The 14,620-nt window shown below is 36.1% G+C and overlaps 1 protein-coding gene across 5 annotated transcripts in view; it reads right to left on the bottom strand.

The window, feature by feature from the left end:
* TASP1 (taspase 1) overlaps positions 1-14,620 on the bottom strand; it is a 307,406-nt gene that overhangs the window by 234,583 nt on the left and 58,203 nt on the right. For all 5 annotated transcript variants that reach the window (XR_005026207.2, XM_036892166.2, XM_036892168.2 and 2 more), the window contains one exon: positions 3,699-3,783. Coding sequence is in view for 4 of the 5 variants with exons in the window: in XM_036892166.2 (XP_036748061.1) it covers positions 3,699-3,783 (85 nt within the window). In the remaining variant the exon portion in view is untranslated. The remainder of the gene's footprint in view (positions 1-3,698; positions 3,784-14,620) is intronic.

Here is a 14,620-nt window from a genome sequence, read left to right as displayed (position 1 = left end):
AATAGAGGTAGAGGAACAGATCAGTGAGATAGAAGATAGAGAAGTGCCGAGTAATCAAGCTGAGGAACAGAGAGAAAAAAGAAATTCTAAAAATGAGAAGACGCTAAGAGAGCTGTGTGACAACTCCAAATGAAACAATATTTGCATAATAGAGGTCTCAGAAGGAGAAGGGGGAGAAAGTCCCTTTGAAGAAAAATAATACTTGATAACATCCCCGTTCTGGGAAGGAAACCTGGAAGCACAAGAGAGCCCCTAGCAAGATGAATCCAAGGAGGACACCACCAAGACACATAGTAATTAAAGGCAAAAATTAAAAATAGAGAATCTTAAAAGCAGCAAAAGAAAGGCAGGCAGTTACTTAGAACAGAAACTATATAAGGCTATCAACAGAATTCTCAGTAGAAATTTAATAAACCAGAAGGGAGTGGCATGAAAAATTCAAAGTATTGAAAGGGGAAAATCTACAATCAAGAAAAAAGAAATCTGTTGCATTTCTATATACTAATAACAGATCTAGTAAAAAGAGAAATTAGGGAAAAAATTCCATTTAAAATTGCATCAAAAAGAACAAAATACCTAGGAATAAACCTAACCAAAGGTGAAAGGTCTGTACTCTGAAAACTACAAGACACTGATAAAGGAAAAAAGACAAGAATAATTAGAAAGCTATTCCATGCTCACTGATAGGAAAAAGTAACACTGCCAAAACAGCCATCCTGTCCAATGCAATCTCTATCAAAATACCAGTGGCATTTTTCAATGAACTAGAACAAATAATCCTAAAATTTACATGGAACCACAAAAGACCCCAAATAGCCAGAGCAAACTTCAGAAAGAATAAAGCTGGGGGTATCATGCTCCCTGATTTCAAGTTATACTACCTATCTACAGTGATTAAAACAGTATGGTACAGCCACAAGAATAGATACATAGATCAACAGAACAGAGTAGAGAGCTCTGTTCTGTTTATGAGAAATAAACTCATGCACATATAATCAATTAATATATGACAAAGGGGGCAAGAATATACAGCGGAGAAAAGACAGTCTCTTCAATAAATGGTGCTGGGAAAACTGGACAGCTACATGCAAGAGAATGAAACTGGATCACTAACATCACACACAAAAGTAAACTCTAAATGAACTAAAGACATCTGTATAAGACCTGAAACCATGAAATTCTAAAAAAACATAAGCAAGAATCTCTTGAACATCAGCATAAGTAATTTTTTCTGGATACATTTCCACAGTCAAGAGATAAAATAAATGAGTGGGACTACAGCAAGCTAAACAGCTTCTGCACAGCAAAGAAAACCATCAACAATACAAAAAGGCAACCTACTGTATAGGAGAATAGATTTGCAAATGATATATCTGATAAGGGGCTAATATCCAGTATATTTAAAGAACTTATATGATAATACCAAAAAACAAATAACCTAATTAAAAAATAGGCAGAGGACCTGAATAGATATTTTTTTCAAAGAAGACATACAGGTGGCCAACAGACACATGAAAAGATGTTCCACAACACTAACCATCAGGGAAATACCAATCAAAACCACAATGAGATATCACCTCACACCAGTCAGAATGACTACTATCCAAAAGACAAGAAATAACAGGTATTGGCAAGGATGTGAAGAAAAGGGAACCCTCGTACACTATTGGTGGGAATGTAAATTAGTGCAGCCACTGTGGAAAACAGTATGGAGGTTCCTTAAAAAACTAAAAATAGAAATACCATACAACTCCACAATTCCTCTCCTGGACATTTACCCAAAGAAAACAAAATCACTGATGTGAAAAGAGATATGTACTCCTATGTTCACTGCCACATTATTTACAATAGCCAAGATACAAAGTTAACAAAGTGCCCATCGACAGATGAATGAATAAAGAAAATGTGGTACATGTATACAATGAAATATGATTCAGCCATAAAAATGAAAGAACGCTTGCCATTTCCAACAACTATTATGCTAAGGAAAATAAGACAGGCAGAGAAAGACAAACACCATATGATTTCATTTATATGTGGAATTTGAAAAAACAAAACAGAAATAGACTCATAGACACTGAGAAGTGACTGGCGGTTATCACTAGGGAGGGGTTGGAAAGGTGGGTGAAATAGGTGAAGGGTAAAAATAGGCACAAAATCACAATCATAATATAAATTAGTCACAGGGATAAAAGTATAGCATAAAGAATAGAGTCAATAATTCTGTAACATCTTTCTATGTTGATAGGCAGTAACTGTTTTTACTTGGTGTGAGCATTTAAGAATGTAGTACAGTTATGTACTATGTACAACAATCACTATGTTGTACACTTAAATGTAATACTGTATATCAACTATAGTTCAGTAAAAAAATAAACAATAAGGATAATATAAATCCAGAGGCAATCTTTTTATACCTTTTACTCCCATAAAAATGTATGGATAATAAGAACCCCTAAAAGGTATGGACAGAAGTCCTAAACAAACACAGAGTAAGTTTTGGGTTGGTGGATTTCACAGTAGTAAACAAAATTGCATGGGTTAACATAAATTATCAGGAAAGTATATGTAAGAATTTTTAAATCATTTTTCCAACTTTCAGAATTACAACTAAACTTATTGATATCAACATGTATAAAAAATGACCTCAAGAAATCAGATTTGTTCTTTATCCTTGCTTTATTGAATACACAAATATTAAAAATTAATATTCCTTTGAAAATTGTTTATAATTGACCTTCCTAGTATCCCAATTCAACATCTAAGAAACATATGATTAAAAATATAATTTGAATATATTTGGGTAAAAGGTTTCAAAATTTTTGAAAATGATATTAATTTATTTTCTATGACTTCATATTTTAAGAATCAAATAAAGTGATTCCTATAGTATTGCTTTCACAGCTTCCAACACAGAACATTAATGTAACCTTCAGAGCCAGGCATGCTAAACACATACTGAGAATGAGGTGGTACTGGGTTTAACAATTGTTAACAGGCATGCTAACAGGATGGATAGTGGTTATGTTTTGCAAACACAGGAAAATTTACAAAACTATTTAAGGGTGCAATATGATGACAAAGATTTGCTTTAAAAGGCTACAGGAAAAGAGAAATGTATAAGATAGATGAAAGGCAAAAACTTTAATTATCAGAGCTGGATGACAGGTTCATGAGGGCTCTTTACAATGTTCTCTTTACTTTTATAAAATTTGAAAAGTTCAAAGTTGTTTTTAAATGAATATTGTATGTTAATGCTGGAGAAAGGATGTAATCTTATTTATGTGAGAGTCACAATGTGTTTCTCCAGAAAAGAAAAAGTAAGTTATTTTATTCTAAGAACTTCTCAAAATTAAGAATTAGCTTAGGCTCTAGCCTCGAATGTATAAGATACTTTTATAGTTTCATTATAAAAAGACCCCTGTTGAGCACTTAATAACAGCAACATATCTCTATCATCCAATACAAACCCAAAAATTAATTCTGATCTGTTTTTTGCTTTTATCCATCATCTTCCATTCCATCCAGAGGGCTATCAAGTAAACAAAATATTCCAAGATCACCAAAGTGTGTCTTCCTCTCAAAGGAAACCACTGCTGGTGTGTAAACAACAATATCAGTATTTTGTGGATAAAAATAGCCTTCAAACACCACATGCACCAAAGACCAGGAAAAGTCAGACAGAACAAAGAAATTACCAGGGAGGAATCCGGCCGGCAGAGAGCTTGCCCTTCTGGCCCTCACACAAGAGTCTGTTCGCAACTGAGACTGGGTTCTTGATTCCTATAAAATAAAATTGGCAGAAAATGAAGTAAAAAAAATGTCTTTAAGTTTCCACTCAGTTTTGCGACTGTTTCAATTTAAAAAAAAACTCTTAAATATCTTGGAAAACTCTTCTTTTATAAGCTAATGAAAACCCTTAATTATCATGAATACGGATCCAATCAACAAGACTTAGTAGACACAAGAAAAGAACAAATATAAAACATACATTCTCATGTTTTGTCATGTGCTATAGCAGCAAAGACTGAATTTGAAATAATACACAATGTATTAGGCTTTTTAATAGATTTTCAGAATAGAATAGAAAAAAATGAACTGAAAATGTGGCATCTACTATCAAAACCAGAAATTTTGAAATGTTCAGTTGTTTTTTAATGAATATGTATGTTAATGCTGGAGAAAGGATGCAATCTTACTTATCTGAGAGTCATAATGTGTTTCTCCAGAAAAGAAAAAGTAAGTTCAATAAAAACAAATATTTAGTAGACACAAGAAGAAAACAAATATAAAACATACATTCTCATGTTTTGTCATGTGCTATAGCAGCAAAGACTGAATTTGAAATAATACATAATGTTTTAGGCTTCTGATCTGTTTTCTGCTTTTATCCATCATCATCTAAAGAATAAACATGATTACAAACAGCTTGAAATTCACCTCAGGGAAAAAAATTAATAGCCAAAATTTTAAATCTCACCTGCAAGAGAGACAGAAAACCTAGGGAGTCCTATAAATTGGGTAAGTCTTAGGGAAAGTGGCCAAGTATGCATAAAGCTGTAACCTAAAATATGGCTCAAACTGTTTCCAGAGGGGAAAACAGTATGTGACAAGTGAGAAGAGGTGCTTATCTAGAAGGAACAATAGGACAATAAGTACTAGTGTGAAAAACACTGTCAGGATGACAGTGACAATGAGTGGACCACAGCAATAGAAACTTAGTACCAACACGTGCCAAACCCCAAGTGAATTGGATTATAATTGATCCCTTAACTCTCTCATATAAGTATACTTACAAACTCTGATTACTGAAGAAACATGGGCACAGAGGGTGTAGTTACCTGCCCAAGACCCCAGCACTGAGATTTTTAACAGAGGCAGGTAAATGCCAGAGATCACACCCTTAAGCACAAATTTATGGATACCTCTCAGGACACTCTTAATAGCAAACAAACAAAACAAAAATTGGCAGTGGGATATAAAGAGACTATAAAAACTCAAATTAAACTCACCAGATTAACTTATATCCAATTAGGTATTTAGTTAAATATCAAAAACTTCCTTCACAAAAACCAAGTATGAAATACCAAAGGAAGGAAAAGCTCAGATCTATGTTCTAGCTCTTAAAATATATTTCTGTAAATGGTAATTCAATATTGTACAGATATTAATAATTGCCATGTTAGCCTATAAATTCAAATCAATAAATTCCTCATCAAAACTTCAAAAAGATTTCTATGATATATGACAAGTTGACTCTTAAATTCATCAGGAAAAGTTTGAAATAAAGAGGTATTCACCCTATAAGACACCATTTCTTATTAAAAGCTTTTCTAATTAAAGAGTATGTTTGGGGTACAAAATAGACAAACATATTAATGGAACAGAATAAAAGCTAAAATTGAGACACAAAAACATGTGAATTTGGATATTAATATATGACATAGATAATATTCAATGAGTAGGGAAAGGACAGACTATGAGACAGAGAAAAAACACAGAGTGATGTGAGTCAGACTGTTTTATAATTGTGCCAGTTATCAAATTATTGCTTCTCAGCTACAAATTCACCCTTTGTTGCTTGATTTGTGAAAATGGATATGGGCCCTGTTAATATGTCTCCTTTGCCAGCAGTCACACCAATAAGGTTTGTCAGTAGAGGGCACTAGAGACACATTGCTTGAGGAAAAGGTGACTGGCTAAGCCAGGTTCCAGGAGAACTCCAGTTTTTCTCCACTACTTGGCCATGATGTTCTCCAGTGCTGGGCCTACAGGGTGCAGCTTTCTCCAGCATTTGGCCACCATGGTTTCCCGCAGCTCCTGAGTCAGGTCACAGCAACACAACTGACAGCCCCAGAAAGAAAAGAATTGTGCCCAGCTCAAGTCACTGATTCCCATATCTTTTCCTCAGCCTCAAAGGCACACATAGCAAAGTATCCCATGAGGATAACTGTCCAGTGAGCCCAAACCCCAATTTATTATGCACAACAGAGGTTTAATCCCCATGGTTTCCTGATCTCTGATGATCACTTACCACCCTAAGCTCACCAGCAGCCCACAGGATTGTTCCTGCTCTCAAAGTGACTGCTGTCTGGGTAACCCAGCAACTTCTCTGCCAGAGCAGGCTGCAACCTACATCTTCAGTGAGGTCTGAACCCCCTCCCAAGTTCATCCTTACTTGGGTATTTTCCCCTGGCTCTTAAGATACACTTTGAGTTCTCTTTCTGTCTTTATTTAGTTACTCTCCTATCACTGTCTAATAATTCTTTGTATTAACTTCTGTTTAACTACTGTGTGATTTCTGGCTCCTAGCTGGACCCAGACTAATATAGTAACCTTGGACAAATTACTAAATGTTTCCTGTGTCTTAGTATCCTCATTTTTAAAATAGAAATAAAAGTACTGACCTCATAAGGTTATTATGAGAAGTAAATGATTTAATATATAAACACTACTGGAGAACAATGCATACTATATAATACTCACTCAATAGATGGTAGTTATTAGAATTATCATTGTTGTTAAAAAATTTTATAGGAACAATTTGTTGGTCATTTCAGAAAAACACATTCTAGAGGAAAATGAAAAATTATACACTTATTAGAAGAAAATATAAATGACTGTACTAGAATTGAGAGAAACCTTAAGAAATGCAAAATACAGAAGTTACCACACAGAAAGTAATGTCTGACAAATAAAAATTTTAAATTTCAAATGATCAAGCACACTAGAAATAGTGTTAAAAGGCAAGCCACATGAAAGGTATGAAAAGTCAGTTCACAGAGAAATGCTAATGGCCTTTAAACAAAAAAATTAATTCAACACTAATAAATTTTCACAATAAAAGACGTTAAAATTAAAATGAAATACCCTTTCTTATGCACCACAAAAATCAGAAAGAATATAGAAGGTTGGAACAGATGAGTAACTAAATTGAGCTAATTTACATATATAGAACATGTACCCAACAACTACAAAACACATACTCTTTGAAGTTCACATGGAACATTCATCAAAATCCATAAGCCAGGCCACAAAGCAAGTCTCAAAAAGCTCAAGGGAGTAGAATCATACAGAGTATGTTCTCTGACCATATTCTAGTGAAATCAAACTCAAAATCCTTAAAGAAAGCTAACTAAAAAGTCTTCAGGCAAATAAATTCGACGAATTATATGAAAAAGACAAATTCCTTGAAAAACACAAATGAGAAAATGACAATATAGTCTTATAAATGCTAAAGAAATTGAATCCCATTTTTTAAAACTCCCCACAAAGAAAACTCCACTAATTTATAAAAACATGAATTTTTCCAAACAAAAAGAAATCATTCTAATCATACATAGTCACTTTCATAGGATAGAGAAAACATCCTCAATTCATTTTATTAGGCCAGTCATAACATTATTCTAAAACCTGAAAAGAGTTATTTTAAGAAAAGAAAATTAAAGTCAACCTATTACATAAACAGATGTCAAAACCTTAAATATCAGCAAATCAAATCCAGCAAAATATGAAATAACAAAAACTGATGACTAGAGCACTTTATGCCAAGAAGGGAACATTCAAAAGTCAATTATAAATGTTATCATATTTAACAAAATAAAGGAAAAAATCTGTATCTAAATAGATGCATCAAAACACATAATGATATTTAATACCTATTTGTAATAAAACCATCAGCAAGCTAAGATTAGAGGGAAACTTCCTCAATCTGACAAAGAGGATCTGTAAAAATCCTACAGCTAGCAGCATACATAATGATTAAATATTTAATGTTCTCTTTCATTCAGGAATAAAACAAGCATGTACACTATCACAACTTATCCAGCATTGCAGTGGATGTCATAGCCAGTGTAATAAAGCAAGAAAAAAATGAAAAACTTAAATGTTGGAAAGAAAAAAGCAAAACTGCTGTGATTCACAGTTGATTTGATTGTGTATATAGAAATTCCAAAATAACCTATCTTTTTTAATGCTAGAATAAGCGAATTTATCAAGGCTAGTGAATACAAGACCAATGTACAAAAGTAACTATACTTCCAGACACAGTATTAGATATAGACATATTAAATATATACTTTTTTTAAAAATCTAGAATAAATCTTATAAAAGATACATAAGACTCTTAAGCTAAAAACCATAAAACATTGTTGAGAAAAAAATGAATGATATTTACATAAAAATATATATTCCATGTTCATGGACTAGAAAACTCAGTATTGTTAATGATGTCAGTTGTCCATAGATGGTTCTACAGAGTCAATGAAATACCACTCAAAATCTCAGCAGTTTTCTTATGGACACTGACAAGTTGATTCTAAGTATTTTATAAAAATGCCAGACCTAGAATGGTCAATATAATCTTAAAGAAAAAAAAAAAAAGGAAATTGGAAGTCTTATCTTATCAGATATCTATATATAAATATACTACAAGATATAAAGATTATAAAGCTACACACAGAGAAGGCAAACAGCGAATCTACAATATCTTACTACACTGATGGACAGTGACTGCATTGGGGTATGGGTGGGGACTTGATAATATGGGTAAATGTAGTAACCACATTGTTTTTTCATGTGAAACTTTCATAAGAGTGTATATCAATAATACCTTAATAAAAATTTTTTTAAAAAAAGATTAGAAAGCTGCAGTATTCAAGATAGTATGGCACTGGCAATAAATAGGTCAATGGAATAGAAAAGAGGGAACAGAAACATACCATTACACACATCACATGACCTGCTAACTCAATCCTGTGAGGAAAAGATTGTCCTTTCTATACACAGTGGCAATGAACCATTTGTATATTCATAAAAGGAAAAAAATGATACCAGCTCCTCAATACCACATATACTAAAATTAATCTGAGCTTGATAAGAAAGTTAAATATAAAGGCTAAAAAACAACAGAACTACTAAAACAATGGACACCATCTTCATAACTTTGGATAGGTAAAGGTTTCTTAAACAAAATACAAAAGGAATTAACCATAAAGTAAATGGTTAATAACTTAAACTTCATTAGAATTAAAAACTTCAACTCATCAAGAGACAGCATGAAGGGAGTGAAAAGGTGGGTCACAGACTAGGAAGAGATATTCACAATTGTCTCTGACAAAGTATTTTTATCTGAAAATACATGAAGTACTCCAAAAAATCAATAAAAAAGAAAATCCATAAAAATACACAAAAGACTTAAACACATATTGCACAATAAGGATATCTAAATGGCCAATAAGCATCACGAAGTTCTTGGTAATAAACATAAAAAAATATCAAGAGGTTCTCAGTAACATTAGTCACCAAGGAAACTCAAAAGGTAATACCACTGCATACATATCAAAATGGCTGAACTTTGGAAACAGTAATGATACCAAACATTGACAAGGATGAAGAGTAACTGAAATGCTCATACACTGCCGGTAGGAGTATGGATTATAAGAACTACATTTGAAAACTGTCTGGCAATATCTACCAAAGCAAAGGACATGTGTATCTAAAGTTATTCCAAGACTTAGGTTTACACACACAGAAGTAAGTACAAATGTCTATCAAAAGACATGAACAAGAATATTCACTGAAGCATTCTTCATAATAGTCAAAAACTAGAAACTATTCAAATATCCACTAAAAAGAAAATGGATAGGGAGGGGCAGAAGATGGCGGCGTGAGTAGAGCAGCGGAAATCTCCTCCCAAAACAACATATATCTATGAAAATATAACAAAGACAACCCTTCCTAGAATAAAGACCAGAGGACACAGGACAATATCCAGACCACATCCGCACCTGAGAGAACCCAGCGCCTCGCGAAGGGGGTAAGATACAAGCCCCGGCCCGGCGGGAGGCGAGCGCCCCTCCCCCCAGCTCCCGGCGGGAGAAGAGCAGGCAGAGCGGGAGGGAGACAGAGCCCAGGACTGCCGAACACCCAGCCCCAGCCATCCGGGCCAGAGTGCAGGGAGCTCGATACTAGGAAAACAGGGCAGCAAGAACAGTGAGCAGGCACTGGAGGCTGGGCGACAGAGGGCATAAGAAAAGCGCGCGACCATTTTTTTTTGCTTTTTTGCTGTTTTGTTTTGGCGAGCGCTTTTTGGAAGTCTTAAAGGGATAGGGACCCCAAAACTAGGGAAACAGGGCAGAAAGACCGGTGAGCAGAGGCCTGAGGCTGGCACCTCAGAATAAAGAAAAACGAACGACCACCTTTTTTTTTTTTTTTTAATTAAAAATTTTTTTTTTCTTTTTTTTTTGGTGGGCGTTGTTTGGTTTTGGCGGGTGCTATTTGGAAGTCTTAAAGGGGCAGGGCGGGTCACTTAATCCAGAGGTAGGGAATCCGGGATCTCTGGGCACCCTAACCCCTGGGCTGCAGGGAGCAGGGAGGCCCCTTATGGAGACAAATAGCCTCCCAGCAGCTCCTGCTCCAACGCGACTCCACCATTTTGGAGTAGCTGCCCGAGCCAGGCCACGCCCACAGCAACAGCGGAGATTAACTCCATAGCAGCCGGGCAGGAAGCAGAAACCCTGTCTGCGCGCAGCTGCGCAGCACAAGCCACTAGAGGCCGCTGTTCTCCCAGGAGAGGAGGGCAACAAACCAACAAGAAAGGAAGTCCTTCCAGCCGTCACTCGTCCCAGTTCTGCAGACTATTCCTATCACCATGAAAAGGCAAAGCTACAGGCAGACAAAGATCACAGAGACAACACCAGAGAAGGAGACAGACCTAACCAGTCTCCCTGAAAAAGAATTCAAAATAAGAATCATAAACATGCTGACAGAGATGCAGAGAAATACGCAAGAGAAATGGGATGAAGTCCGGAAGGAGATCACAGATGCCAGAAAGGAGATCGCAGAAATGAAACAAACTCTGGAAGGGTTTATAAGCAGAATGGATAGAATGCAAGAGGCCATTGATGGAATTGAAATCAGAGAACAGGAACGCATAGAACCTGACATAGAGAGAGACAAAAGGATCTCCAGGAATGAAACAATATTAAGAGAACTGTGTGACCAATCCAAAAGGAACAATATCCATATTATAGGGGTCCCAGAAGAAGAAGAGAGAGGAAAAGAGATGGAAAGTATCTTAGAAGAAATAATTGCTGAAAACTTCCCCACACTGGGGGAGGAAGTAATCGAACAGACCACGGAAATACACAGAACCCCCAACAGAAAGGATCCAAGAAGGGCAACACCAAGACACATAATACTTAAAATGGCAAAGATCAAGGACAAGGAAAGAGTGTTAAAGGCAGCTAGAGAGAAAAAGGTCACCTATAAAGGGAAACCCATCAGGCTAACGTCAGATTTCTCAACAGAAACCCTACAGCCCAGAAGAGAATGGCATGATGTATTAAATGCAATGAAACAGAAGGGCCTTGAACCAAGGATACTGTATCCAGCACGACTATCATTCAAATATGACGGTGGGATTAAACAATTCCCAGACAAACAAAAGCTGAGGGAATTTGCTTTCCACAAACCACCTCTACAGGACATCTTACAGGGACTGCTCTAGATGGGAGCACTCCTAGAAAGAGCACAGCACAAAACACCCAACATATGAAGAATCGAGGAGGAGGAACAAGAAGGGAGAGAAGAAAAGAATCTCCAGATAGTGTATATAACAGCTCAATAAGCGAGCTAAGTTAGGCAGTAAGATACTAAAGAGGCTAACCTTGAACCTTTGGTAACCACGAATTTAAAGCCTGCAATGGCAATAAGTACATATCTTTCAATAGTCACCCTAAATGTTAATGGGTTGAATGCACCAATCAAAAGACACAGAGTAACAGAATGGATAAAAAAGCAAGACCCATCTATATGCTGCTTACAAGAAACTCACCTCAAACCCAAAGACATGTACAGACTAAAAGTCAAGGGATGGAAAAACACATTTCAAGCAAACAACAGTGAGAAGAAAGCAGGGGTTGCAGTGCTAATATCAGACAAAATAGACTTCAAAACAAAGAAAGTAACAAGAGATAAAGAAGGACACTACATAATGATAAAGGGCTCAGTCAAGCAAGAGGATATAACCATTCTAAATATATATGCACCCAACACAGGAGCACCAGCATATGTGAAACAAATACTAACAGAACTAAAGGGGGATATAGACTGCAATGCATTCATTCTAGGAGACTTCAAAACACCACTCACCCCAAAGGATAGATCCACTGGGCAGAAAATAAGTAAGGACACGGAAGCACTGAACAACACAGTAGAGCAGATGGACCTAATAGACATCTATAGAACTCTACATCCAAAAGCAGCAGGATATACATTCTTCTCAAGTGCACATGGAACATTCTAAAGAATAGACCACACACTAGGCCACAAAAAGAGCCTCAGAAAATTCCAAAAGATTGAAATCCTACCAACCAACTTTTCAAACCACAAAGGCATAAAACTAGAAATAAACTGTACAAAGAAAGCAAAGAGGCTCACAAACACATGGAGGCTTAACAACACGCTCCTAAATAATCAATGGATCAATGACCAAATCAAAATGGAGATCCAGCAATATATGGAAACAAATGACAACAACAACACTAAGCCCCAACTTCTGTGGGACACAGCAAAAGCAGTCTTAAGAGGAAAGTATATAGCAAACCAAGCATATTTAAAAAAGGAAGAGCAATCCCAAATGAATGGTCTAATGTCACAATTATCAAAATTGGAAAAAGAAGAACAGATGAGGCCTAAGGTCAGCAGAAGGAGGGACATAATAAAGATCAGAGAAGAAATAAATAAAATTGAGAAGAATAAAACAATAGCAAAAATCAATGAAGCCAAGAGCGGGTTCTTCAAGAAAATAAACAAAACAGATAAGCCTCTAGCCAGACTTATTAAGAAGAAAAGAGAGTCAACACAAATCAACAGTATCAGAAACGAGAAAGGAAAAATCACGACGGACCCCACGGAAATGCAAAGAATTCTTGGAGAATACTATGAAAACCTATATGCTAACAAGCTGGGAAACCTAGGAGAACTGGACAACTTTCTAGAAAAATACAACCTTCCAAGACTGACAAGGAAGAAACAGAAAATCTAAACAGACCAATCACCAGCAATGAAATTGAGTTGGTAATCAAAAAAACTAACTAAGAACAAAACTCCTGGACGAGACGGATTCACCGCTGAATTTTATCAGACACTTAGAGAAGACAAAATACCCATTCTCCTTAAAGTTTTCCAAAAAACAGAGGAGGAGGGGATACTCCCAAACTCATTCTATGAAGCTAACATCACCCTAATACCAAAACCAGGCAAAGACCTCACCAAAAAAGAAAACTACAGACCAATAGCCATGATGAACGTAGATGCAAAAATACTCAACAAAATATTAGCGAACCGAATTCAAAAATACATCAAAAGGATCATACACCATGACCAAGTGGGATTCATCCCAGGGATGCAAGGATGGTACAACATTCGAAAGTCCATCAACATCATCCACCACATCAACAAAAAGAAAGACAAAAACCACATGATCATCTCCATAGATGCTGAAAAAGCATTTGACAAAGTGCAACATCCATTCATGATAAAAACTCTCAGCAAAATGGGAATAGAGGGCAAGTACCTCAACATAATAAAGGCCATCTATGATAAACCCACAGCCAACATTATATTGAACAGCGAGAAGCTGAAAGCATTTCCTCTGAGATCGGGAACTAGACAGGGATGCCCACTCTCTCCACTGTTATTTAACATAGTACTGGAGGTCCTAGCCACGGCAATCAGACAAAATAAAGAAATACAAGGAATCCAGATTGGTAAAGAAGAAGTTAAACTGTCACTATTTGCAGATGACATGATACTGTACATAAAACACCCTAAAGACTCCACCCCAAAACTACTAGAACTGATATCGGAAAACAGCAAAGTTGCAGGATACAAAATCAACACACAGAAATCTGTGGCTTTCCTATATACTAACAATGAACCAACAGAAAGAGAAATCAGGAAAACAACTCCATTCACAATTGCATCAAAAAAAATAAAATACCTAGGAATAAACCTAACCAAGGAAGTGAAAGACTTATACTCTGAAAACTACACGTCACTCTTAAGAGAAATTAAAGGAGACACTAACAGATGGAAACTCATCCCATGCTCGTGGCTAGGAAGAATTAATATCGTTAAAATGGCCATCCTGCCCAAAGCAATATACAGATTTGATGCAATCCCTATGAAACTACCAGCAACATTCTTCAATGAACTGGAACAAATAATTCAAAAATTCATATGGAAACACCAAAGACCCCGAATAGCCAAAGCAATCCTGAGAAAGAAGAATAAAGTAGGGGGGATCTCACTCCCCAACTTCAAGCTCTACTATAAAGCCATAGTAATCAAGACAATTTGGTACTGGCACAAGAGCAGAGCCACAGACCAATGGAACAGACTAGAGAATCCAGACATTAACCCAGACATATATGGTCAATTAATATTTGATAAAGGAGCCATGGACATACAATGGCGAAATGACAGTCTCTTCAACAGGTGGTGCTGGCAAAACTGGACAGCTACATATAGGAGAATGAAACTGGACCATTGTCTAACCCCACATACAAAAGTAAACTCAAAATGGATCAAAGACCTGAATGTAAGCCATGAAACC

This window comes from Manis pentadactyla, chromosome 5 (assembly GCF_030020395.1).
Source record: "Manis pentadactyla isolate mManPen7 chromosome 5, mManPen7.hap1, whole genome shotgun sequence".
In the NCBI taxonomy this organism is placed as follows: Eukaryota; Metazoa; Chordata; class Mammalia; order Pholidota; family Manidae; genus Manis; species Manis pentadactyla.
The sequence above is the reverse complement of the archived record's forward strand: the minus strand, read 5'-3'. Positions and strand labels throughout refer to the sequence as shown.